Source organism: Camelus ferus, chromosome 12 (assembly GCF_009834535.1).
Source record: "Camelus ferus isolate YT-003-E chromosome 12, BCGSAC_Cfer_1.0, whole genome shotgun sequence".
NCBI lineage: Eukaryota > Metazoa > Chordata > Mammalia > Artiodactyla > Camelidae > Camelus > Camelus ferus.
In genome coordinates, this window is record NC_045707.1 from 42,286,280 (window position 1) to 42,313,053 (window position 26,774).

General features: G+C 32.0%; 1 protein-coding gene and 1 non-coding gene across 3 annotated transcripts in view; both read left to right on the plus strand.

Annotated features, from left to right (window-relative positions):
* The window catches only part of UHRF1BP1L (UHRF1 binding protein 1 like), a 93,420-nt gene that overhangs the window by 56,422 nt on the left and 10,224 nt on the right, over window positions 1–26,774 (plus strand). For both annotated transcript variants that reach the window (XM_032493559.1, XM_032493558.1), the window contains 10 exons: window positions 626–808; window positions 1,250–1,368; window positions 3,964–4,105; window positions 7,762–7,955; window positions 9,308–10,809; window positions 11,120–11,295; window positions 14,990–15,132; window positions 15,856–16,006; window positions 19,332–19,585; window positions 19,884–19,992. In XM_032493559.1, the coding sequence (XP_032349450.1) occupies window positions 626–808; window positions 1,250–1,368; window positions 3,964–4,105; window positions 7,762–7,955; window positions 9,308–10,809; window positions 11,120–11,295; window positions 14,990–15,132; window positions 15,856–16,006; window positions 19,332–19,585; window positions 19,884–19,992 (2,973 nt within the window). The remainder of the gene's footprint in view (window positions 1–625; window positions 809–1,249; window positions 1,369–3,963; window positions 4,106–7,761; window positions 7,956–9,307; window positions 10,810–11,119; window positions 11,296–14,989; window positions 15,133–15,855; window positions 16,007–19,331; window positions 19,586–19,883; window positions 19,993–26,774) is intronic.
* Window positions 5,442–5,544, plus strand: LOC116667872. The gene has a single exon (XR_004324925.1). It is a non-coding gene; the product is annotated as a U6 spliceosomal RNA (small nuclear RNA).

The window sequence follows — 26,774 nt, forward strand, 5'->3', positions numbered from 1 at the left end:
TTATAAATTACTTATACTGAAAATATTTTTTATTATAGAAATCATTCCTATTTGAGAGGTAAAACTTTTAGTCATAAAGTAGACTTTATTTTCTTAACCCTTTTATGTAAATATTATGTAATTACATATGCAATTACGTAATTGCTACAGAGAAACCTAATAATCCTGATTAAAAATTTTTCCTCCTTTATATGTTAAAAAATATACATATAGAAATAGATAGCTATAGTTACTCACTTTACAACAAATCTTTGATGAAGAGACTTTTTCCCATGATGGTATTTTTTGGGGATTCTGTCCAAAGGAGATATGCCAGGTGGTTGAGCATTCAAAGGCTGACCAGCAGTATGTCTTCTAAATGAAACTTTGAGTGATGTTCTGCCAAGTATGTTTTCTAGATAGAAACCCTCTCAGATTATTTGCTTTTGACACTCTTCCCCTCCATTCTAAATGTTTTACTTATATTTTCTAGGGGGATTAGTGTCTGTAGTAGGTGAAAGCTGCAAATTTATTGGAAGATAAAAGAATTTCTTGAGAAAATGAATAGATCTCATTAGAAGCATTGCTGTAATGGAATAAACGAAGTGTGCATTTTTTAGTGAAATACGTATTATTCATTTTACAGGAGATAGTTGTAATCATTGGATGTATTTTAGTGATGCAACCAAAACAAAAAATGGATGGGCCAACGAGTTATTACATGAATTTGAATGCAACGTTGAAATGCTTAAACAGGCTGTAAAGGATCATAATGTAGGTTCACCTCCTAAATCCCCAACACATGGCTCTCCCCAGCACACACAAACAGGTATTTTACCTATAACAACATTATGTTGTTCCCCTAATATTAATTGTGTGTGTGTGTGTGTCTGTGTGTGTGTGTATGTGTGAATGTGTGTGTGTTCATAATATGATGTTTTCTGTAAATAAGCATTATGTTTAATGTCTAAAAAGCCTGTACCTCATTAATATCTTAGGCTTATGGATCCAAGTACTTTTTAACAAGGATTCCAGTCAAAAGTTATTGTATGAGAGTATCTCAAATGTGATATGATTCCTGTTTAAAGAATAATCAGAGTAATCATCATAATAACTTACATTCTTATATCAGTTTCTGTATGATGTATTTCCACATATATTATCTTGTTTCAGAAACTAGGATTCATCTATATTTCTAGTAGCTGTCTTAGTAATAAGTGATTGTTAAAAATAATTTTGCAATAAACTGAAAAGTTTTTGTTTCACACAGAGAAAGACTCAACTCTGAAAGGGACTTCCAAAACACCTTCAGTATTATCTCAACAATCCAAAGCTAAATTAATGTCCAGTTCTGTCGTGGTTAGACTTGCAGATTTCATTATATACCAGGTATGTTTTATTTTTTAAATTAAATCTTCTGATAAGCCCCCTTTGTATCTCTTGCAAGCAACTCTTGTAAAACAGTGCTACCATTTTATTTAAAATTACCTTGACCAGTTTTATGAAAAGGCTAAATTAGTACGTAGAAAATACCAGTTCTTTAATTTTTGTTTTCATGGTTACCCAGAATTAGGCAAACTATGAGGTTGAGGACACAGTCTGCCATACTGCAAAGTCTACACAAGACTTCAGACACCAGCTGTAGGTTCAGGGGTTTCCCTAAACTACCCACAGATTGAAAAATTCACTAGAAAAACTGACAGAACTCAGTGAAATCATTTATATTCAGAGTCACATTTGTTACAAGGGAAAGATACAAATTAGGACCAGCCATAGAAAGAGAGCATAGGGTAGAATTCAAGAGGGCCCTGAATTTGGAACTTCCTTGTCCCCAGGACATATTAGCCTCCCAGGATGAATGTAACAATTTACATGAAATATTGCCCATGTAGTTGAAGTCAGTCTCTGTGGATGGACTTGGTACCAGATGACCTAAAGCTTTCACCCTCTAAACCCTACTAAGACTATCTAGTGTGGTCAGTCCCACTCTGAGTCATGTTGTGAACATAAACTATCAGTTGTGGTCTCAGGGATCTACTAGGAATAGGAAATACCAAGAGTTTAGGATTATCTCCCAGGAGCAGGGACAAAGGTATCTCTCTTTGGAGGCCAGATTCCTTATTACACTATGGTTTTAGTGGAAGAAATTAAAAACGATTTTTGCTTTATTGAACTACTAAGTATTGGCTATACTGTGAACTTAATTTTATAGCTAAGAACTCTGTCCCATTTATACTAACAATCTTATTCAGACTATAATCATACAGTATGATCTAACATCACAGTCCTTGAGACCAGCACAATAGAAATATGATCTCTTTTTTAAATAAAGGATTTCAAATATGTATCATCATTTGTGAATTCTTCTGGTATATTTTGATAAGTCTGTGGCTTTAAGACTTAGTTTTATCTGAAAAGTTTTCATTTTACTCGGTGGTTTTCAACTGGGGCTGTTTTTGCTTCCCAAGGGACATTTGGCAATGTCTCAGGACAGTTTTGTTTGTCACAGCTGGAGGGGGTTGCTGCTGACTATCTAGTGAGTAGATACCAGTGATGTGGTTAAACATTCTACAGTGCACTGCATAGCCCTCACAACAAAGAATTACCTGGCCCCAAAAGTCAATAGTTCTAGTTTTGAGAAACCCTGATTTAAGAGTTCTTTTCTTTTTGTGTAATTGTTTCTTTCTTAATATTCTATATATAATGCATCATATATTAGTCATATGGAAATGGGAAAGGAGAATTACCCATAATCCCATATACTTGAGGGTGAAATACAGTAAAGAAATCCCAAATACAAACACACCAAAACAAAACAAACAAAGTAACTGGAAGAAAATAAGATAGAATGTTCATCCTAATTTGAGTAACTTTTTAACTGTTAAAGGAAAAAAGAAGTAAGCTGTTGTCTACTAAACTAACTTGAGACTCTTGAATTGAAAAGAATTTGTTTCCATATATGCAGAGAAAAGCTTCCTCTAATTGATAATATAAGGAATTGACTTAATTTTATGAAGACTGTGCAAAAAGTCAGAAGGTTTGATCAGCAATTTATGCAAGAGGAAACATTGAAAAAACTTTCCACTTCATATGAGAACTATACATGTTTGTTGGATGAGTTTTTTTTTTAAAAAAAAAAACCTTGAAATGCATTTTTGAGTCTACTGAGCAAGTATAAATAAGTAAAATTGATAAAATGATATTGGTTGAACTTTGGGAAATTAGTATACACATTTTTGTTGTAATTATAAATTAGCTGTTTTGAGGGGAGAGTGAAAATGTTAACAAGAACCTTAAAACTAATAGTCTTTTTGGAAAAATAATATAAATAATCAAACTATTTGACAGGAGCATTTATAGTTTTACTATTTTTTAATTAATTTTTATTGGTATAATTTATTTATAGGTCAAATATATATAATATATAAAATTTATCATTTTAACTTTTTTGGTGCACAATTCATTGACATTAAGTATATTCACACTGTTGTGCAACCATCACCACTATCCATCTCCATAATATTTTTTATTATTCCAAACTGAAACTGTATATACTTATATTATTTTTCATAATAATAAATTATGGTAAAGAATTATTATAAAGTACATACTTGGGAAGCAGGCTAGTCTTGAGGACTTGGATCTCTGTCCTGACTCTGCCATTTACTTATTTTTGTATTGTCTCACAAAATATTGTATCTGTTATTGTAATACTCAAAGTAGTAAGTTTGCAAGGAAAGTTGTACACAGTTGATTTTGTAATTGGTAGGATCCAAATAGGTTATCGTTTTCTGAATAAGTTAATTGGTATTATCTAAAAATAATTTAATGTGAAATTAAATATATAATAAAAATTGCATTGGAAATTAACCATTAATAAATTATTGGAAGTAGATTTAAGAGTTTGAAGTGATGTCCAAGTAGCATAAATTCTTTGGAAAGCAATTTATTCAGTGTTAACTTCAATAAACTTGTTTTTTTCAGGTCTCTACAGCAGAACAGTGTCGTTCTTCCCCTAAAAGTATGATTTCTTGCAATAAAAAATCACTGTATCTTCCACAAGAAATGTCAGCTGTCTATATAGAATTCACAGAATATTACTATCCAGATGGAAAGGATTTTCCAAGTAAGAGAGTTTTCTATTTTGTTATTATTTGTCCATTACTTGGGTTGTTATTTTTTCTTGCTAAGTTTTTGAGTTTTATAAATGTGAAAAAAGAAACAAAAGTTCATTGTTCTTTACCCTTATAGTATAGCTCTAGTATAAAATTTTTATGTATTGCTATTATTTTTTCGTATGTTCTTTACTCATACTAATTTGTAGCATCCATAATGTTAGGAACCATGTAGTTTTCATGCTTCATTTTATCCTTAAAGTTTGTTTCATTTTTGTACTTAGTAACTGTGGTTAAATGAAAGAATGAATGAATGTTAGGTTATTTGTAAAATAAGGTCATTTTTTTCTTTAGTACTCCATTTATATTTCAGCTATATAATACTCTATATTTCACTGAAAAATGAATTGTGAAGTTATCCTGTTAGCTGTAGAGAATTTGAAGGATGGGTTTTGATACGCACATAAATACCTTAGACAACTTTTGGCACTTGTCTTTAGTTATAGAAACAATGACTTATATGAATTTTTATTTGTAAGCTACTTTGTGATTATGTATTTGTGTTCTTTGCTATTGTCTCAGTTCATCTAGCTCTTTGAACTAAAATTTGCCTTTGTTTATGTGGTACCTTTTTCATTATTTTGGTTGAAAAATTGTAGTTGAGAAAAAGTGTTTGAATGAAATAGATTATGTTATTGGAGGAAAAAATAATTACATCTTCTCTTTAAAAGTCAACTCCAAATTCTTTGGCCTACTTGCCCCTTTTGTTTAATATTCACTTAATATAGGTTTTTAGTTTCGAAGGGAATTTCTGATTCTCATGCTTTGGTTGTTAAATAAAAAAGAAGGTATCCTGGAAATTGCTTTGGAGAAAAGATGTCAAACTGTTTATCATTTTAATCCTCATATGTACCAAACTTTGAGGATTTCATCCTCACCATTTTCATGTTTTTCAATAGTCTTTTGTGTATTTCACATTTGTTTTCTTAGATGAAACAATGAAAAAATTAAGATGGGTTAATTAAGGCATTTGCTCAGCACTTTACAAAGAACAAAATGGCACAGCTGAAACTCAAGCATGGGTCTTCTAAATCGAAATTCTTCTCCGACCCTCCCTTACTATATTTCACTGCCTCCATAGGATATTTATCTGTAATAAAAACCTTTTATCTGTAATTGGGTAATCCCATTGTTTCCAACACACCCTGCCTCTCAAATTGTTTTCCTTAATATCTCATTCATTGAACTAGTAATTTTTCCTGGGAGTGAAAAGTATAGTTTGCAGGATTTCTGACTTCTAATCTAGATTTATTTCTATCAGTTTTGTTAACTTGTGCCAAAGGAATTGTTTGTTTCAGCAGTATATATACTAAAACTTGAAACGATACAGAGACGAGTGTGACCCCTGCGTAAGGATGATACACAAATCCATGAAGTGTTCCAATCTGCAATCTATACATTTTTCTTCTGACAAAATGTAAAATTCTTTCCCAGCAATTCAAACCCTAGCCTTCTAGATACCTAGGAGTGAAATTGGTAGGTTATGTTTAATTGTTTCTAATTTAATTTTTTATTATGGAAAATTTGAAACATACACAATAGTAAAGAGCATAGTATATTGAATTCTAAGTTATAGGGATCCATTTTCAGTTCTTATGTTTCACCTCTCTGTTAAGTGATCCAATCTGTAAAAATATATAACTTTTTACAAATAATTTAAACATAACATATGTTCATTATGTTAAAAAAGAAAGGAAATACTAAAAATTAAAAAATTGCCAATGGGCCTATAATTTTGAGACAACTTTTACTAACATAAGTGTATCCGTTTGCTAAGGCTGCTATAACAAAGTACCAAAAACTGGGTGATTCTAACAACAGAAATTTATTTCCTCACGGTTCTGGAAGCTGGAAGTTCTAGATCAAAGTATCGACAGGGTTGTTAGCTCAGAGACATTCCTCCTTGGCTTGTAGATGGCCGTCTTCTCACGTGGTTTTCCCTCTGTGTTTGTGTCTGTTTTCTAATCTCCTCTTCTTATGACGCCTGTCATACTGAACTGGGGCCCACCCATATGAACTCAGTTTTACCATAATTGCCTCTTTAAAAGCCCTATATCTAAATACAGTTAATTCTGAGGTATTGGGAGTTAGAATTTCAGCATATCAATTTTGAGGGGATGCAGTTCAGACCATAACAATAAGTATAATGTTGGTCCTGTTTTTAATGTATGTGTTTCTTTAATATATTTGATTTACATCCTGGCCTTTTTCCCTTAATGATTCTAGTTTTCTGCAAGTTCATTTTAAATATCTTTAATAGCTACTTACTAGTCTATTTCATAAGTAGACCCCATTAGTCTTTCTACCGCTTGGTGTACAGGCTTTCTTGCTCTTTCCCAGGTTTGCAGTCAGGGTTGTTCTATCCTTCTGAACTATGTTTGCTCTCTGGTTTTCTCTGTGGCTGCCATCATCACTCAGTCTATACTTGAAGTTCCCTCTCCTGATTCTTCTCTTGATGTGATCTCCTCAGCAACCCTACTTCCTTACTATTCTCAAAGGCAAACACATCAACGTCCCATTAAGATGTCTCTGTTGTATTTTAATAATAATTTTTCTGCTTTCATGTCTGTCTTGTATAATAATCTATGGACTTTCAAAGGAAAGGACTGTGCCCCTTTTTAAAATTCTTTGTGCTTCATTCAATACACAGAATGTAGCTAGCTTCATTGAATCTTTGCTGAAAGAAAGTCAATGAATGAAAACAAAACAAAATCTTAACTAAGAACATTGTTACAATGCTGTCTTCCTACTGGTATCCCATACCTTGGGTTTATTTTCCTTAAATTAATGTAGTCTAAAAGTTCTAGCTATTCATACTGTTTGCTTTTGTAGAAGTAAGTAGGTGTGAATTTTTGGAATAAAAAGATCTTTATCAAGATGCTCTGAAAACATTAATGGCTTTTATGAAACAATAGATACGGATTTCAGGAAGTGATGTATACTCTAATTATAAATATTAGCTTAATATAAATTATCATAAAAACATTTATTCAACCTCTAAGCATTCTAATATTTTCGAGGAGCTATGAAAAAGAATGTATTCATTTGATTATTCAAGAGATACTTGAGTTCTTACTTTGCACCCAACACTTCTAGGTTTAGGATTAAGTGGAAGATAAAACTGTGAATGGTCTTTCTGTTCTCAAGGAGAACTGCCTAGCTTACCACTTTCATAAGAAATTAGTCATTAGACTTGGTTCTGTCTTTTTAGAGAATTCAGATTAAGATTCGGGTACTAAGTCCTTACAGAAATATGTGATTAAGGACCATGGCTTTAATGTGATACTTCAAGAAGTCAACATTTTTTGAAGTTTGCTTCTTGGTGACTCTAACATTAGGAAAAGAAATCAAAACAGTACCTCTTATTTATACAATTAGTTTTAGATTGAACTGTATATTTTTCAGTTAGTGAAGCATAGAAAAATTTTTTTGTCTGTCTAGTAATGTGTTTGCTATTATCCACATGTGTCACTTTAATTTTGTAAATAACATCTCAAAGCCTTTTTATTTTAATTAAAATAGAATAAAACTTGTTAATGTATTTTCTGTTCTCAGGGAAGATTTAGCGCTGTTTATTAAGAATCTTTTTAAATTTTTTTCTCCACAGTTCCATCTCCCAACCTTTATAGCCAGCTGAATGCACTACAATTTACTGTGGATGAAAGAAGTATTCTATGGTTAAATCAGTTTCTGTTGGATTTAAAACAGAGTCTTAATCAATTTATGGCTGTATACAAGTTGAATGACAATTCAAAATCTGATGAGCATGTTGATATTCGAGTTGATGGCTTAATGCTAAAGGTACCATATAAACAAGTGGCTGTCAGAGCAAAATCATTTTTGCAGAATAAAAGTTATCAGCATTGTAATTTCCAGGATTTAAAATGGGTGCTCAGATATAAACCAACTTCACTGCAATTTTAATTTTGATTTTGAAATTTCAGTTTTGCTTTCAGTTATAGAATCTTTAAGAGACTATTTCCCTCCCTCCTCTTCTTTCTTTACTTTTCTTCTATTTTTTTCCCCCACTACTCATCTATTTGGAGGTAAGCAGTAGGAGTAAATTTAAATATCATTTTCCCCTACCTCTTACCAGAACTGATTAAAAAAAGTTATTTTTTAAGAATGGTAAATGCTTTTAAGTTATATCTGGGTTTTATTTGTTTACACTTATTCCATTATTAATACCCAAAGGTAATAGAAAGTTGCCTTTTTATTACAATCAGGTAGTTGATTATTTGAATCCCATGGGTATTTAAACTTTAAAGGAAGGAATTTAATGGGAAAAAAATCTACTATAGTGTAGTAAACAGAATAAAATTTAGGCATGGATGAATATTTCAGTTTTAAGATCTGTTACTGGTAGACTAAATTTATGTACCCTTAACTTCTCTGTAAAATGAGGTTAACAGTACTAAACAGTTGCATTGCAGAAATGTTTTAAAGATCTTTTCAGAGATCTTAACATATTCAATATAAAGAGATACATTTTGTGACATTTCTAATTGTAATTTAAAATATGATTATATGATAATCTTTACATTTTCTGCTTATGCACAGTTTGAGTTTTAACATGAGTCACTTTGAACTCTTTGTTATGAATGTTTTGAAGACTGGGCTTAATAATCTGTAGAAAATGACTTTAGTAGATAATTTGACCTGTACTCTTAAGTTTACTTTCTTAATAGTTTTCTCCCAGAAAAGTGATTCTATTGGCAATTATCCAGTCATTCCATTTATTTATCTAATCATCCTCCAAATTTCTTGGATTTAAAATATCATAACAAAATTCCCTTTTCCAAACTTAGCACTTTCTTATATATACTCAGGGCATAGCAAGCATTTAATAATATTGATTTAACTCAGTTTTGTTGTTTTATTTTGTGATATGTTGTATGCAAATATATATGTTATGTACATTATTCATTTTTTTTTCAGTTCTTTCTTAGTGGTTAATCATTTAAGTCTTTTTCACCTGGTATAATAAAAAGATCTGGGGGAAGGGAGTTAGTATTTTATGTCTGGATAGGAAAGTAGTGTTTTGGGGAGAAATGTCAAAAGGATTTCCTGAGCTAAGTAATAGTCTTGATTATTTTATCTTCAAGAGGTATGGATTTATAAATCAGACTAGATTAATGTTTTTGCTTTTCTAGTTTGTCATTCCTTCTGAAATGAAATCTGAATGTCATCGAGATCAACCACATGCAGTTTCTATTCAGAGTTCCGAAATGATTGCTACAAATACACGGCACTGTCCAAACTGTCGACATTCTGATCTAGAAGCTTTGTTTCAAGACTTTAAAGACTGTGATTTTTTCAGTAAAACATACACTAGCTTCCCCAAATCTGGTGACAATTTTAATCTTCTGCATCCAATCTTCCAGAGACATGCTTATGAACAAGATACCAAAATGCATGAAGTTTATAAAGGAAATATTATTCCCAAGTTGAATAAACACACTCTTAAAACTTCTGCTGCCACAGACGTTTGGGCTGTGTATTTTTCTCAATTTTGGATAGATTATGAAGGGATGAAAAGTGGAAAAGGACGGCCAATAAGTTTTGTAGATTCTTTCCCTCTTTCCATCTGGATTTGTCTACCAACAAGGTATGCAGTGTCACAAAAAGAGCTGCAGACTTGTAATCAGCTATCTCTAAATACATCACAAAGTGAATCCAGTGATCTGACTGGCCGGTGGAAGCGGAAAAAGCTCTTAAAGGAGTATTATAGTGCAGAGTCTGATCCCTCGACAAATGATAGTCAGAAACCTCCTTCGGATACATTTTTAAGATTTTCCTCTTCGTCATCAGATGCAGATATTCATGTCTTGGTTCGTGTTCATAAACATGTCAGTATTCAGATCAATCACTACCAGTATTTACTCCTGCTTTTCCTCCACGAGTCACTTATTTTACTTTCAGAGAATCTGAGGAAAGATGTAGAAGCTGTGACTGGCAGTCCTGCTAGTCAGACATCCATTTGCATTGGAATTTTACTTAAAAGTGCGGAAGTGGCTCTTTTGCTACATCCAGTGGATCAAGCAAATACCCTTAAGTCTCCTGTTTCTGAAAGTGTGAGTCCAGTGGTTCCTGATTATTTGCCTACAGAAAATGGAGAATTCTTGTCTTCAAAGAGAAAACAAGTTAGTAGTGGTATAAATCAAATTAGAAGTGTAGCTGTCAATCATATGTCAGACAACAGATCTATGAGTGTTGACCTTAGCCATGTCCCTTTGAAGGATTCTTTGCTTTTTAAATCAGCTAGTGATACAAATCTGCAAAAGGGTATTTCTTTTCTGGATTATTTATCAGATAAAAATTTAGGGAAAATAAGTGAAGATGAAAGTAGTGGAATTGTTTGCAAAAGTGACTCAGGAGAAATTGGATCAGAAACAAGTGACAGAAAGAATTCATCTTGTACAGATTCAAACAGTGTCTTAAACTACAGAGAAGATTCAAGTATGCTGTCATTTGATAATAGTGGTCATCAAAACATACTTTCAAATAATATAAATAGTAAAGGAAATGAAACCATAGGGTTGATCTTTAAAGGTGAAGGCTTGCTTCCAGAAACAGCTTCACTCTCTGAGAACCTGGAAATCAGTAAAGAAGAAGCACCCACAGTAAGGACACTTAAATCACAGTCATCTTTAAGGTAACATACTGTTGGAATTTGATGTGGGGGGAGGATTGTTTTGGTATCTGTGTATGTGCATGCACGCTTGTACATGTGCTTATGAGTGTATTTTGGTTTTGGACAGAAAACCTCATGACAAAATGTGGCATTGTTAGAGTTAACACATGAAAGAGTAGGCTTTTCAAAATATGAAAAGACTTTGAGCTTATACTTATAAGCGTAATTTAAAAACTTCTGGATACATATTTTTGTTTTATTTGAAGTATTTTTTTTTAAGAATTCTTTTCCTTATATGTGATGGTTTTCTAATAATTTTGTTCATTAACAGTGGAAAGCCTAAGGAATATTGCCCACCCACCCTGGTTCCACTCTCCGTTTCTTATAAGAACATGAAAAGAAGCCCCTCACAAACCTCACTGGATACCATTTCACTTGACAGCATGATATTGGAAGAACAGTTGTTAGAGAGTGATGGAAGTGATACTCATATATTTCTGGAAAAAGGTAAGGCAATACAGTTTAAGAATTCATATTATATATACATAAATCTTAGAAGTGGTGTTTAAGTATTATTAGTTATATTCAATAATTAATCACAGCCCCATAAAGACTTATTTATACACACATACATACACACTATAAAGAACATTGTACCTAACTTTCTAATGATTGTTCCATTGCTTCTTTTGACCAGATACTCCTTTTTTATGGATGACACCCAGCAATTATTTATATACAGTTGTTTATATCATAAAGCAGATACCATTAATATTACTAGCCTCTATCACAAAGACTCCTGTATCTGGAATTTTGATTAGGTAGGCTTAATTTGCATGATGAGTTCTCAGTTCTATGGTCCTACAATTGGAATTTTTCCGGACTGGATCTACTGATTCCTGTAACAAAGATTCTCTCTCATACATGATAGTATATGATGGAATTACATGATTCTCCGATTTTATTCAGAAAAAATTAATCTCCCAGTAAAGACCGCTGGGGATGACTTAGTGTTACATATATCCCCATCACTAAGGCATTAGGGACTTTGTGAACAGGAATAAAACCAGGGATACAACTAGAGAGTAATTGCCACAAACCCTGAAGCATGAGACTAGAGGCAAATACGAATTACTTTGTATATGGAGGGTAACAATCCTGTTGATGCAGTTGAAAACAGCTCAGGTAAGGAAAGGCTCATAGCTTCAGAAACTAAAAACTTAAAGAAATGAGTATATAGTCAGGAAGAGATGCAGATTTGGAACCCAGCTAATCTGACTCAGGAGCCTAAGCTTTTAACCAACCAGAATGCTATGCTAACCCCTCAGCCTTGGGAGAAGATTACTATATGTAAACGAAAAGTCCTAATCCAACCCTGTTATAGGCAATTCATAGCAGTCTCCTTTCCAGCATACTCTGTCAGTTAAATGTAGAAGAGGTACTGATAAGGGTCATAAAAATCTATTCTAGATTCACAGTTCTATTGCCTAATTCCCTTTCCCCCTTTATGGTTTAAAATTCTGCTTTAATAGAGGGTTTCTATTCTGTGATCAAATTATGCTTCAAAAACAGTGTTTCTATGGAAAATATCTACTTTTTCTCAAAAATTATCAGTGATTTTCTTTTTATTACTTCTGAAAATTAAGTAACAAAAGTGACTACCACTCAATGTGGAAACTTGGAAAATACAAACAACTATAATTTGGGAAATAAAATAATAAAAAAAATCCCACAATCTAATGATACCAACTTTTATTTATTTTATAAATTTATATATATACATTTATATTTGGTATCACACCACATATGGTTTTTTAACCTGCATTTTATGACCTGTTTATATTAAATTCTCATAAGAATGCACCCTGGTCTTTTAATCATTTCCCTGATATTGGATGTTTAGATTGTTTATAGTTTTTCACAGTTATACAAAGCTATAATTAATATTGTTCATAAATTTTTGTCTGCATTTTTTATTACCATCTTAGAATAGATTCCAGCAGTGGACTGTTCTTAGGAACTTGAAAAAGACAAGGGCATTAATATTAAGTTGATATGTGACTCTATTAGTTCTCCTGAACTGTAATAATTTTCTTTATGTCAGAAGAATAGATTTTTATTAGGAAAAGATTCATTTTGTGGTGTGGGTTTTGTTTTAATTTTACTAGCAATATATGAATATTTTCTCATTGTCAAAAAAATATATTATGGAAATATCTAGAGTAAAAATTTAAGATATCACTTTAATACCACCCTTACTCTGCCCTTGATATCATTCCCAATTGCAGACATAACTACCATCAACTTTAGGTATACGTAATTCCAGACCTTTTTCTTTGTGTGTGTGTGTGTGTGTGTATATGTATATATGTATGTTTATACAATGCACACTAAGACATATATGTATACAGACATACACATGTATGTGTATGTGTATGTACACGTATTTTTAAATACACATACATATTTATGAACAAACGAACATAACTGGACTACTACCCCACCACAGGCTTCTATTCTTGTCAATTCCCTGTTCATGCTTCATTTTATAGGCTGAATACTCTTTTAAAAAGGTAATACTATCATGTCAATTTCCAGTTTTAGTCCTAATAACTTCTGTTGTAAGGCTGTTAAGTTTGATAAACAACATTACTGACCATGCTCTGTGTAATATGGCTTGAGGTTAACTTCTGCTGTTCCCCACATGCTTACTACACTTCAGGTGTACTATAGTATATTTCAGTCTTTCTCAATCTCTTCACTATTACTAACTTTCTCAGTCATTGTGCCTATGCCTAGAATGATGTTTTTTTCTGTTTACTTTAGATTAAATGTTATTTTATCAGGGAAACTTTCTTAACCCCTGGCAATGTTAGGAACTCACTGTGAAATGGGAGTTTATTATTATCTCTTACCACAGTTGTATTTCTGTGTATTTTCCCTGGCTCTGAAAATTGTTTTATTTATTTATTCAGTAATTTATTGAACACCTATTATTTTATCAGTTGCTGGGTTAGAAGCTGATTATATAGCAGTAAATATAATGATTTAAAAATGATCAAATGATTAAAAAATTAAAAACAAGGTTATGGATACTTAGAACAGATTGGTGTTTACAGAGTAGGTGGGAGGATGAGGCAGACTGGGAGAAGGGAATCAATTGTATGGTTATAGAAGATAAACTAGACTTGGTGGTGATCACTTCTTAGTGAATAAAGATGTCAAATTATAATGTACATCTGAGAAAAAAATTTCTAACAAGCTACTTGGAGGCTGCATTGAGCAGAGTATTGTTTCAGTGAATGGAAGTGATACTCATTCTGTAATGCATGTAGTGAAGTGTTATGAGGACTTGTAATAATGTTTCTAACGACAGCAAAGAGAAGCTTGGTAAAATACTACCATTTAAGCAAAGACTGACTTTATTTCTTATATCATTTGGTGATTTAATCCTTGAAGTCATTTCCAGAATTATTAGCTTTTTGGTTTTTTGTTATAATTATTAGCTTTTTGTTTTTGTGTTGTGTTGTTTTATTTTGTGATTGTATAACATCAGAATCCTTGCAAGATGGAAGTGGAAAAAATGGTGGCTTTGTTTTGTGTCTAGGGCTCTTCTAATTTTTCTAGATTCATTTGTACTTCAATGTTTCTTTTTTCTGGTTTTTTTTTTAAGTATTGATCTGTTATGGACACAGAAATTTTAATTGTATTTTACCACAGAGAGTTTGAGAAATATTGAAATATAGCACATTAAGAAATTAAGGTAAGTTGATAAAGATGGAGAACAGTCACAATGACAGTAGTCGCATTAACCTCACGTAGATGAACTGTAGGCTACTGAAAAGAGAAATGAAGTGGTCAGTCTGGTACTGTTGAATGTAGAATGGAATAGAGGAGGCAAAGCTGGCTGACCAGGAACCTGCTAGTAATGCCGGCGCCATACCTGCAATTGGGAGAGCACAGGCTGTGGTCAGCTGTCTAAGTGTAGGGTTTAGTATGTCTAACATTTCATTGTGTGAAGTTTTTTCATATTATTTGCTAACTAACCACAATTTAAGTTTTCTTTGCTTAATATCTTTTAGACAAGGCTATGCTTAAGAAAGAGTTGAAGGAATAGTCTATTTTGGTTAGATAAATGTAGCATTGTTGGATCACATGTAAACTGATTTTAATTTTTTAGCTAATGTTTGTATTATTTCAGGTATTAAAAAGAACTCAACTACAAATTACCAGAGCCCAGAAGAGAGCGCAAATGCCAGTGCAAACCTACAGAATTATGGTAAAACCTCTCCAGATGCCATCAGTACAAATTCAGAGGGTGCTCAAGAAAGTCATGATGACCTGGTAATCATTTCAGAGACACTCTATGAAGAGAAATGCTACCAACTTTATTTCATATTCAATATGTATACATTTTAAGACATTAATATATAAAATGAATTGACTTAGATTATGGATGATTCACTTCACTCTTTCTACCATTGAAAATTCTTCCTTCCCTCTTACTGGATTGTTTTTCTCTAAATTTCACCTTTCTAAATTTTTTTTTCCTGTATTGATAAGGGAATGTTCTGCCTTTTTTCCATCCTTTATTTTTGACCTTTATTTTAGTTGAATTTAAGTACACTTTGAAAATGTTTGATGGTAAGGATGGTAGTCAGTCCTTATGAGGGGCTATCTACAAAAGAAGTATGTTACTGGTTTATTTTAAGCTCTCTTAACCCAGTGAAATACTTTTATGGATGACTTAGAAAATATGTTCAGCTTTTATTGAAAATAATTTCACATAGAAATGTCATATAATTAATCTTTGTGACCTAAAAACATTCTCTTGACCAAATAGGAAGAAAGCTATTTAGAAGCTTTCTTTCTATAGGTTTTCTTCCTATAAGCTTTCTTCTTATAAGTTGTCACTATAATGTAATAACCATTTTTTATTAATTACAACATTTTTCGTTTATTAGGCCACAGTTGTATTTTTAGAGGTTATAGTAGTTTCCTGTGTTGTTCCTAAATTTTGCTTTGAATGATTTGGTATACTAATATTATTTATGCAATCATTATTAGATGTCAGTTGTGGTGTTTAGAATTACTGGTGTTAATGGGGAGATTGACATCCGAGGGGAAGATATGGAAATCTGTCTTCAAGTGGACCAAGTGACACCAGATCAATTAGGCAATATCAGTCTTCGGCATTACCTTTGTAATCGTCCAGTAGGTAAGACTTTAATATGATTTAAACTTGTTTTGCGTTGTATATGAATGACTCATCAGCAGTTCTTTGATATGAGTGAATTCAAGGAAAATGACATTTATTTATAATAATGCAAGAGGTTTATTCTCTTAGATTACCTAATATCTGTACTTTAAGATTTTAGAAATATAAGCTGTTGAAGATGTATTCTTTAATTTCTTTTTGTTTCTGCTTTTAATAAGTTCCATCTTTAAACTTTTTCAGTCTTCCCATTCTTTGTGATAATAGGTCTGAGGAAACTAAGATCTTTTCTAAATGAAAAGAGTGAGAAAGGAACCCCAAAACGTCAAATTTAGTTCCATACTAGAATAAGTGTCAATTTCTGTATTCCATTATCTTGCTTATAAGCAAACATTTCCTGAGTCTGGCATGATACTTGGTATTTGGAAAAATCGTATATCCTATTCCTGTGTTCCTCATTCTAAGATCAACACATTTGCTTAGACATAGAAAGATATATGCAAGAAAACACACAGTGTATTAAGAGAAATACCACATTAAGCCATCCCTTTCTCAAAGTTTATATGGGATTATCACTCATGGTTTTCAGTCATTTAAAGAAATGCTAAATTGTGCTGAACACTGGAATTTGACACATTGTAAAATGATTATAAATCAATAAAAAATGTTAAAAAAAATGCTATACCAAGAATTTTAAATGATAATGTTCAGTTTTTTAAGTCTTTTGAAAAGTCACTGAGCTGTAACATTTTTCTTTGCTATATACACAGAATGCTAGATCTGATATGTAACATGTTGAAATACATACAGTCCTGTATGATATCAAATAAGTATGCTATCACCTCACATATGAGAATTGCAGGTAAATGTGCCATTTGACTATAAACCAGCATCATAGGAAAAAATTGATTTACGGCTTTTTTCTTTGTGTAGGCCTTATAGTTTACAATATATTTGCTAAAAAAATTTCAAGAATTTTATATTAACAAGTGTAAATCCTAATAACATACAAAATGGAGGAAGCTAAGTATATAGTTAGAAAGCTTTCATAATAGACCAAAATAAGCAACATAAAAAGATTGAATGTAAAATTTCAAAAGCTAGACCATGTTCTATACCCATCCCAAACTCTTGGAATATTGTACACTCTTGGATTATTTCCAGCTGCACTGCACTTGTTTGCTTTTTTTTTTTAAGTTCTCTTTATAGCCCCTTTCTTAACTATGTCCTATTACTTTGTTTCATGTTGTTCCTAACTGAGGACATAAATAACTGTGGAAATAATTTTGAAATGACTTGTATGGATGGGTTATATAGTCAGTGCTATCTAATACCTTATTTTTTTTCCCAACTGTCTCAGTTGGTTGTTTAAAAATAAACAGATAGCAAGAAGAAAGAAAAGAAAGGAAAAGGGAATAAAGGGAAAGGAGAAAACAAAATTATTTAACTTGAATATTTAAAATATTAATAAGGCATACAAAGATTGTATTTGATCTATAGTTTATATACACTGCTGTCACTCTGATATGAACAATTAAAATTGCAAAGTTGTTTTTGCTTTTGTTTGTTTTTATTTTTCTATAATGTGTGAATATTGGACCTTACTAAAAGTTTCATGGCATAAAGGTAGTAGGAAGGAGTGATTTTTGACTAATGCAGATTTTGTTTTGTTTTATCTCTCCTCTGTACTGTTCTTGTTTGAAATTACTTATGGGTCTTAGTTCCTTGGAGTGAGTAAAAGTGTGTTTGTGTGTGTGTGTGTGTGTAGATAGAGATGTAGATATATAGATAGATAAAAAGCCAAATAAAATTAAATTTACCAAGTTGTTTGTTTCAAATTGGTCTTACTGTGAATGAGGACAAGTTAATTAAGTCTTATTTTTATTGATACAGGAAAGACACTAACCATTATTAATTTGTGGACATTTATTTTACCTTCTATTTAAAAAAATAAAAATACCTGAGTTCTTAATTGTTTAAAGAATTCCTTGGGAATCTGTTTGTACTCTTCTGTATCTATTTTGAATGTTAATAAGTAGTTAAATAAATTAAATTAAATATCATTTTGTACCCTATTATAATAAAAGTTTTAAAATCAGCTCTACACTTTAAGTTGTACATGGAAGTCTATCTTTAGTGCCTAAATATATGTATCTTTAATTTATTCTACTCCTCTCCCCTTCATAAATATGTATACATTTGACTTTGGTAAAACTAAAATATTTACCCCCATACTGTGAGAAAATAAACACCTTTTCATCATGAATTTAGTTAGTGAGCTCTTCTTCTAAGGTCCCATGGGGCAGATAACTTTAAACCTCAATAACCCAAACAGCTTTACCTTTCTAGAATAGTTAGTTGTTTTTAACTCATGAGTTGTGAAACTGATCGTATTTTTCTCTTTGCTGCTAGGAAGCTATTTCTACCTTTGGTACAGAAATTTAAATAATGTATTTTGAGTTAATGATCTTACTGCCTATCTTTACCTTTTTATTCCCTACTTATTTTTTTTTTATCTGATTATGCGATGTGTATGTTGGCTCCTATTCTTTTTGGAGCTAGGTAGTGTAAAATAAAATAGTTACCATGAGGGCCAATTCACTTAAGTGGTTCCACTAGGAACATTTATTTTTAAAGATATTCTATGGCTGCTTTATTGAAATTTAAAAAAAGTTTTTTGAACTTGAGTATACCTAGCTCTGTAAGCCACCTCAAATTCTTTTTTGGAACAAGGCCAAGACATAAATAAATGTGAATATATATGTATATACATAAATGTTTCCTTTGCTATAATTTTAGTTTTAAGATTATCTTGTAATAGAAACATTTTAATGAGATCTTCTCTATTTATTGTTTGTTCCAGTTACTTACAGACCCAGTTTTAATGAAGAATGTACAGGCTTTTAGTCACTTCTTGAAGTGGCTTGAGTCATTTTAAGTGCCATGAGTTTTTTCATCAAGTTGTCTGTTATTAATGTGTACATAGGTACACACTCAGAGACACTCAAAATATCTGAGGTATACATTCTATCAGACTTATATTATGGCATGTTTTTCATGTTATCATGATTTTTAAATATATGAAAAATCAGGCAAGACAGCATTATTGCAGAAGATTGTGTGTAAAAATGGAAATTGAGAAATTAGGGTTGTATATGGTATGTTGTATATGTACTATAAATATAATTTAAGAGTAACTATTAAAACTTTAATCTGTTTTATTGCTTTAACATTGTACAAAGTGACAGCAACCTCCTAATGACAAATAATTGAGATTGGCATTTTTGAGTAGTGCTACAAAGTTGTAATTTTTGTTCTTTTTTCGTAGGGTCAGACCCTAAAGCAGTAATTCATTCTAAATCCTCTCCTGAGATTACTCTGAGATTTGAAAGTGGGCCCGGTGCTGTAATACACTCTTTGCTTGCAGAAAAAAATGGATTTTTGCAATGCCGTATAGAAAACTTTAGCACTGAGTTTCTTACATCTTCTCTTATGAATATTCAGCATTTTTTGGAAGATGAAACTGTTGCAACAGTAATGCCAATGAAGATACAAGTTTCTAACACAAAAATAAATTTAAAGGTATGTTAAATAGTTTTGTATTTTCATGTTATAAATGTTCATTTTGCCTACCTGGACTCTGATTCATATTAAGAACATGAATTCATTGGTCTTTGTTGTGAATGATGTAGTGATTCTTAGAAATTAGGAAATATGAAAAATATAATGGACAGTTTTCTTCCTATATCAACTAAAGCATGAAAAGATGTATTTCGAACTCATTAAAAGTATTATTGGCTGAAGTGATGTTTCAGGAAAATGATTAATTTTATCTTTTACTTTAATAACAACATGCCAATGCTAATTCTTTTTCCTGTAGGATGATAGTCCTCGTAGTAGTACAATATCCCTTGAACAAGCTCCTGTAACCGTTCATATTGATCATCTTGTGGTAGAGAGAAATGATGATGGCTCTTTTCATATCAGAGGTATGTATGAAAACAGTTTAAGTGAACATCTACCAAAATTTGAAATTATTTACATGCTGATTATTTCTATTCATCATACTTGTTGTTTTTTTTTGTATATATGTACATATGTAGTAGTAGATGATTGATGGACGCTCAGTATATAGTGGTAAAATATCATTCATGTATGAACCTCAGACAACTCATCTACAGTTGATTTAGTTCCTATTCTACAAATGTGTTTTGATTGAAAATGAGAAGGACTTTCATGGTCTTAATGTCTCTTGATCTTACTTGGGTGTCTTACTTAGTCCCTTCCATAGCTTTATTTCCACTGTTTTTTCATATATACTCAACCAACCTTGTATATTCCCTGTAATGGACTTTGATCTCCATGTTCTTTATATATATTATATATATATACATACACACTTTATATACACACACACATACACACATATATTCATATATTCTTTATATTATATATTATATATGTTCTTTATATATTATATATTTTTAATTGGAGTATAGTAAGTTTACAGTATTGTGTCAATTCAATTTCTGGTGTACAGCATAATGCTTTTGTCATACATGAACATACATAAATATATATTTGTTTTCATATTCTTTTTCAACATACTTATTACAAGATATTGATTATAGTTCCCTGTGCTATACGGTATAAACTTGTTTATCTATTTTATATGTATTAGTTAGTATCTGCAAACCTTGAACTCCCAATTTATCCCTTCACACCACCTTCCCTCCTTGGTAACCATAAGTTTGTTTTCTCTGTCTGTGAGTCTGTTTCTGTTTTATAAGTAAGTTTGTTTGTCTTTTTTTTAGATTTCACATACAAGTGATATCATACGGTATTTTTCTTTCTGTTTCTGGCTTACTTAACTTACAAATAACAATCTCCAGGTCCATCCATGTTGCTGCAAATATCTCCATGTTCCTATTTACCTTTTTATTTTTCATTAGAATTGTTCATTTCCTTCCAAGGTTATCTCAACCTTCTTTTCAGTGAACTCTTCCCTATAATTTAATGTGACTTATAATTCTTGTGTACTTATTCTCCATACATTAGTTACTTATAGTATATTGCTATGTGTTTAGTTGTGCTTTTAGTGTTTGTATCACCATTCTAACAAGATTTTTAATGTCTCTAATGTAAGGAGTATGTATTATAAGGTAGTGTGGAGTAGTGAAAAGAGCTTGAGTTGGTAGACTTAGGTGTTATAGTCCTCACTTTGCTAGTAGCTACTTGAGGGTGAAATGTGGGGGACTGATATATGCATCAACTTCATCTCCTATCAAAACCTCATGGAATGACATAAAATATGTTAAAAGAAGAATAAGATCATAACAGTACTACAAAGGAAAAATAAGTACCATCATCAGTAGGTCAGAAATTCTTAAAAGAACACAACCAGAGAGCAAACCAAAGAGACAAACCAGAACCTGTAGCCTTAAACTCAGGGAACAGTGGACTGTTGCTGAGTAAGGTAGGAGCAGTTTGTCTTCCTCTTTGGAATTGGGGACTAACTGAGCAAATATAGAAGTCAAGCCAACAAAAGTCAAAATGTCAGTTTCATAACTGATAAAAGCTTAAATGAAGATAGCCTAGGTATGAAAATATAGGTTTGCTGTATGACTTTTACTCCCAAATGCTTTAGATCCCCAAACTGCAGGTCTGTCTTGTAGAGAAAGCAGAAAAGAATGTACCCTTTTTGTAGGCAAGGCTTATACCATAGTGAGATGAAGCTGAATCTCACATACACATATAGTTTCTTTTTCTAAACTCATCAGTCAGATAAGTCATAGCTTCTTTCCTGTGAGAAAGTGAGACCAGGGGCCAAGAGCACCCAGGAGAACTACTCCTCAAAAACAGAATTCTTCCCAACAGGATGCTGAGATTAGAGTGGATCCCTGAGGCAGTAGGGTAAATAATCTAGGCACTTCTTTTTGAGACCCTCCCCTGTGCTCCTACAAGCACAACCTCTTCTCCTCCCACAGTCATTAGACATCAACTATGGTAAATAGAAACAACGTCTATAGTCAAGAAAATGGGATAAACACACATCCAAGGATTCTCAATCATTTGATAAAAGCACTACCAGGCAGCATTCTTGATTGTAAACAAGAAACACTCTCTAGTTAATTGAGTAGAAAAGGAGCTTTTAAAAAAGATTATTGGAATGGCATAGAATTGAGAATCTAGAAATATACTCTTGTATCTATAGTTAACTGTTTTCTTTTACCATGGTGCCAAGACAGTTCAATGTGGAAAAGAGTAGTAGCCTTTTTCATAAATCGTGCCAAAACTGCTGGATATCCGCATGAATGAAGCTGGACCTCTTCCTTATATCATCCACAAAAATTTACTCTGAATGTATCAGAGATCTAAATGTAAGAGGAAAAACTATAAAACTCCGAAAAGAAAATACAGAAGTGAATCTTCATGACCTTGAGTTAGGCATAGCCTTCTCAGATACCACAGCAAAAGCAAAAATGACAAAAGAAAAGGATAAGTTTATTTTTGAACTTCAACAAAACTTACAACTTTTGTGCATCAAAAGATACTATCAAAAAGTAGAAAGTAATAAGGTACTGGAATCCAGACTATATAAAGAACTCTTACAAGTCAGTGCTGGAAAAGATGAATAATCCAGTTGTAAAATGGGCAAGGGATTTGAACAGGTATTTCTCCAAAGAAGACATACAAATGGCCAATAAGCACATGAAAAGATGCTTGGCATCAGTAGCTACTAGAGAAATGTAAATCGAAACCACAATGAAATACCACTTCACACTTACTAGGATGACTAATCAAAAAGACAAGATAATAACAACTGGAGTGGTGGGGGGATGTAGAGAATTGGAATCTTCCTACATAGCTGGAATTGTAAAATGGTGTAGGTGCTTTGAAAATAGTTGGGCAGTAACTCTGACAATTAAAGAGTTATTTATGACCCGGTAGTTCTACTCAATACAAATAAACATAGGTCCATGCAAAATCATATACAAATGTTGACAGCAACAATATTCGTAATAGCCAAAAAGTGGAAACAACATGAATGTCATCATGCTATGAATGAACAAAGGAAATGTGGTATATCCCATACAAGGGGATATTACTTAGCAATACAAAGAATGAAATATGGATACATGTTACAATGTGGACACTTCAAAAACATGCTACATGAAAGAAGCCAGTCATGAAAGACCACATGTTATATGATTCTATTATGTGAAATGTCCGGAATAATCCACAGAGACAGAAAGTAAATTAGTGGTTGCCTAGGGTTGGGGGTGAGGTTGGGGTGGGTTTTGAAAGGAATGGGAAAGACTGCTGATAGGAACAGTGGGTTTTGAGGGTGTTGAAAATGTTCTAAAAGTGATTGTGATAATGGTTGTACCATCCGTGAGCATACTGAAAACCTTTGGATTTTACACTTTAAATGGATGAATAGAGCTTGTGAATTATTTTCCAATAAAGCTGTTAAAAAAAATAAGATTGTAGTTTTTCAAAACAAATAAATACGAAACAAATATGTTGTACATCTGAAATTGATAGAGTATTGTTAAGTCAATTATATTTCCACTAAAAATTAATAAAAAACAAAAGTATAATTTTAGAATCATGGGAGATCTGGGGAACCATTCTCAAGGCTTGCCTTCCAGGTTCCACACCTCCAAACCACAGTACAGTGTAATCTGTTGTGATGGGTAAGACTGCTGCCTACCACTGGACAGTTGATTAAATTTTACTGTCATTATTGATCCATAAATTGAACTTTACTGCAACTGCTGCAGCCAACACTATTTCAGCCTTAATTATGTACTGCTGCTGCCTTCAGAAAGAGAAAAGGTTCACTTCTCTTTCTTTCCTTCTTTTGTCAGTAGTATCTGAAGGAAATCTAGGATATGTGTAGTTTGGCAATATCTAGGTCACATACGTGGAAAGGAATCTGGAAAAATTAGTATTGTTTTCCAATATTTCTTGAAGGAAGCAAATTTTACTCTCCACAAAGCTCATAAAAAGTATTGACAGTCTCCAGGTATAGAAAGGGATTCTGATAATGCATAGCCAAAATAAATAACAAAATGTCAATTTCAAAAAAAAAATGAATACAGTGAGAGAGAAGAAATAAATGAATAATACAGTTAATACTAAAGAAAAGCTGAGACTTTTAAAGAAATATATTTAATATCCTCAGACAAATGATAGGATTTTGAACTCAAAACAATAACAAGCTTTTATGGGAAATAATCAGTTAGAAATCCTTGAAAATTAAAAGCCCAATCTTTGAAGTAAAAAAATAATGGCTCACCTAAAATCTGCCCGCTTTACCTTCAAGAGATATTCAGTTAGATCTGAACCATGCAGTATGTAGCCTTCTCAGATTGGCTTCTTTAACTTAATAACTTGCATTTGAAGTTTCTCCATGCCTTTTCAAGACTTAATAGCTGATTTCTTTTTAGAGCTGAATAATATTACATTGTCTGAATGTACCACAGTTTATTTCACCTACTAGGACGTCTTGGTTGCTTCCATATTTTGGCAGTTTTGAATAAAACTGCTATAAACATTCATATGCAGGTTTTTGTGTGAACATAAAAGTTTTCAGCTCCTTTGGATAAATACCAAGGAGTGTGATTGCTGGTACTACTGATTAAAAGTATGTTTAGTTTTGTATGAAGTGGCTGATCATTTTGCATTCTCACCAGCAATGCATGAGAATTCTTGTTGCTCTACATACACACATTTGTTCTTGTCAGTGTTCTGGATTTTGGCCATTCCAAATAGGTGTGTAGTGGTATGCTGTTTTAGTTTGCATTTCCCTGAAGACGTGATATACAGCATCTTTTCATATGCGGATTTGCTATCTGTATATCTTCTTTATGTGAGGTACCTGTTAGTCTTTGGACCCGGAGAAAGAGATGTCATGTTGATAAAAGACCCCCCAAAATGTAGCTCAGTCATCAACCTTTATTTATTTAACAACATAACTGAAAAATATAAAATCTGTTTGAAATATAGAGAAATGAAATCATGTCATACTGATACTGCAATTGTATGGAGAAACTTTAACATGCCTCTCAGAGTACATAAAAATATTTTTAAATAAGTACATAAAAATTTGTGGAAAATGTGAACAACATGTTTAGCAACTTTCATTTTCTATGTATATATACATACATATACATACGTATTTTTTGAATTCAACAAACAGGAAATTTCAAATACCCAGGAAAATTTTATTTATTCAATTTCAAAGAAAATATCACCAGATTCCAAAACACAGAGTTATTGCCGGTCATTTCTTTAATTTCAGGCAATGACGTTTGTCATTAAGACAAAAGTGTAGCAGAAAATAAAATATTTATACTTGACACATTTTAAAACAATCCTTGAAATCATTCTTAGGGATTTATTGGCAACTGACTGAGGTTAATTACTGTTTGCTAAAGAAAGCAAAAACAAATACGGTTTTAAATGAGAGGTTTATAATATCTGAAGAAAAATATCCACATGCATACACATACTGGAGAAATACAGAATTGAACATCAATTTGATGAGTAAAAACTAATTTAAAATCAAGGTGCTTTGAAATTTATTTCCCCATATTTTCCCCTATGTTTCTCATCTATATTTTACAGTTAGTCAAGTACATATTTTACCAATTGTGAGCTGTATTTAAATCATAGCTAAAGGCAAAAGTAAATCACTGGTCAGGCAAGGGCATATATTTGCATGCAGATCATTTCAATATGAAAATTCCAATTGGATGTTGTATGGGTTAGAAAAAATCACCAGTCTACCCTAATAAAGTCAAGATAATATCTTTTTTTTTTCAACATGTGTTACATATTATATTTATTCACCTTATTTCTTACATTTTTGAAAACTAGAAGCTGCTCTTATTAAATGTTCTACATTTTAGGAATATATTTTTTCTTACTTCATGCTTTTATAGTGATGCTTCTTTGGATCTTTGTAGCAAAGCAGTTTAGGTAGTAATGAAACATTAGAGGAAAAAGCATATGCTAGAGTTTTTTAAATGGGCATCAAAACTCAGAATATTATTTGAATTTAATTAGAAGCTATCATATGTGTTAATTGTAGACGTACCTTTCAAAAGCTCACTGGGATGATGGAAAAGTTCGTTGTGTTATTTAGGATATGGGCATTGTACAGAATCTGAGATAATTTATGTTGAAAGTATTTTTCCGTTGACTCTGGAAAGAACAACATATTTTAAGCATAAGCAAATGTGCTTTGTTTTACATAGAGTGTCTCAAGCTTTATTTCATGAAGCAGATTGTGTTTTTTTTCTTACCATGTGGAAATTAATTGCATTAGGGTATTCAGTGTATGATGTATATAATGTAACAGTGTAATGTACACACATAGAGCTTGTTTGATAATGTATCATAAATATTACTGACTAATATATCAGCCATGATAAACAAGTATTTAATTAAGTTTTATTTGCTTCTTAGAATTGGAAGCTCTTGGGTGAATGATTTGAATGGTCCAACTTTCTCAAATAGCTCTTTAAGAAATTTTAACGTGTGCTGGTTTTTCTCCCTTGAAACAAATTTATTTAGCAAACAGGGGCATTCAAAATAATCTCACTAGCAGTTATTTCAGAAATTAGTTTTAGATGTTTGTTGCTGTGATAATGGCAGCTTACTTAATATTTTTCATTACTCCTTTCTGTTCTCTTAGTATATTCTGGGGTGTACTTGCAGCTGCTCTGGATGTGATTAAATAAAGTCCATTATGAAGGAA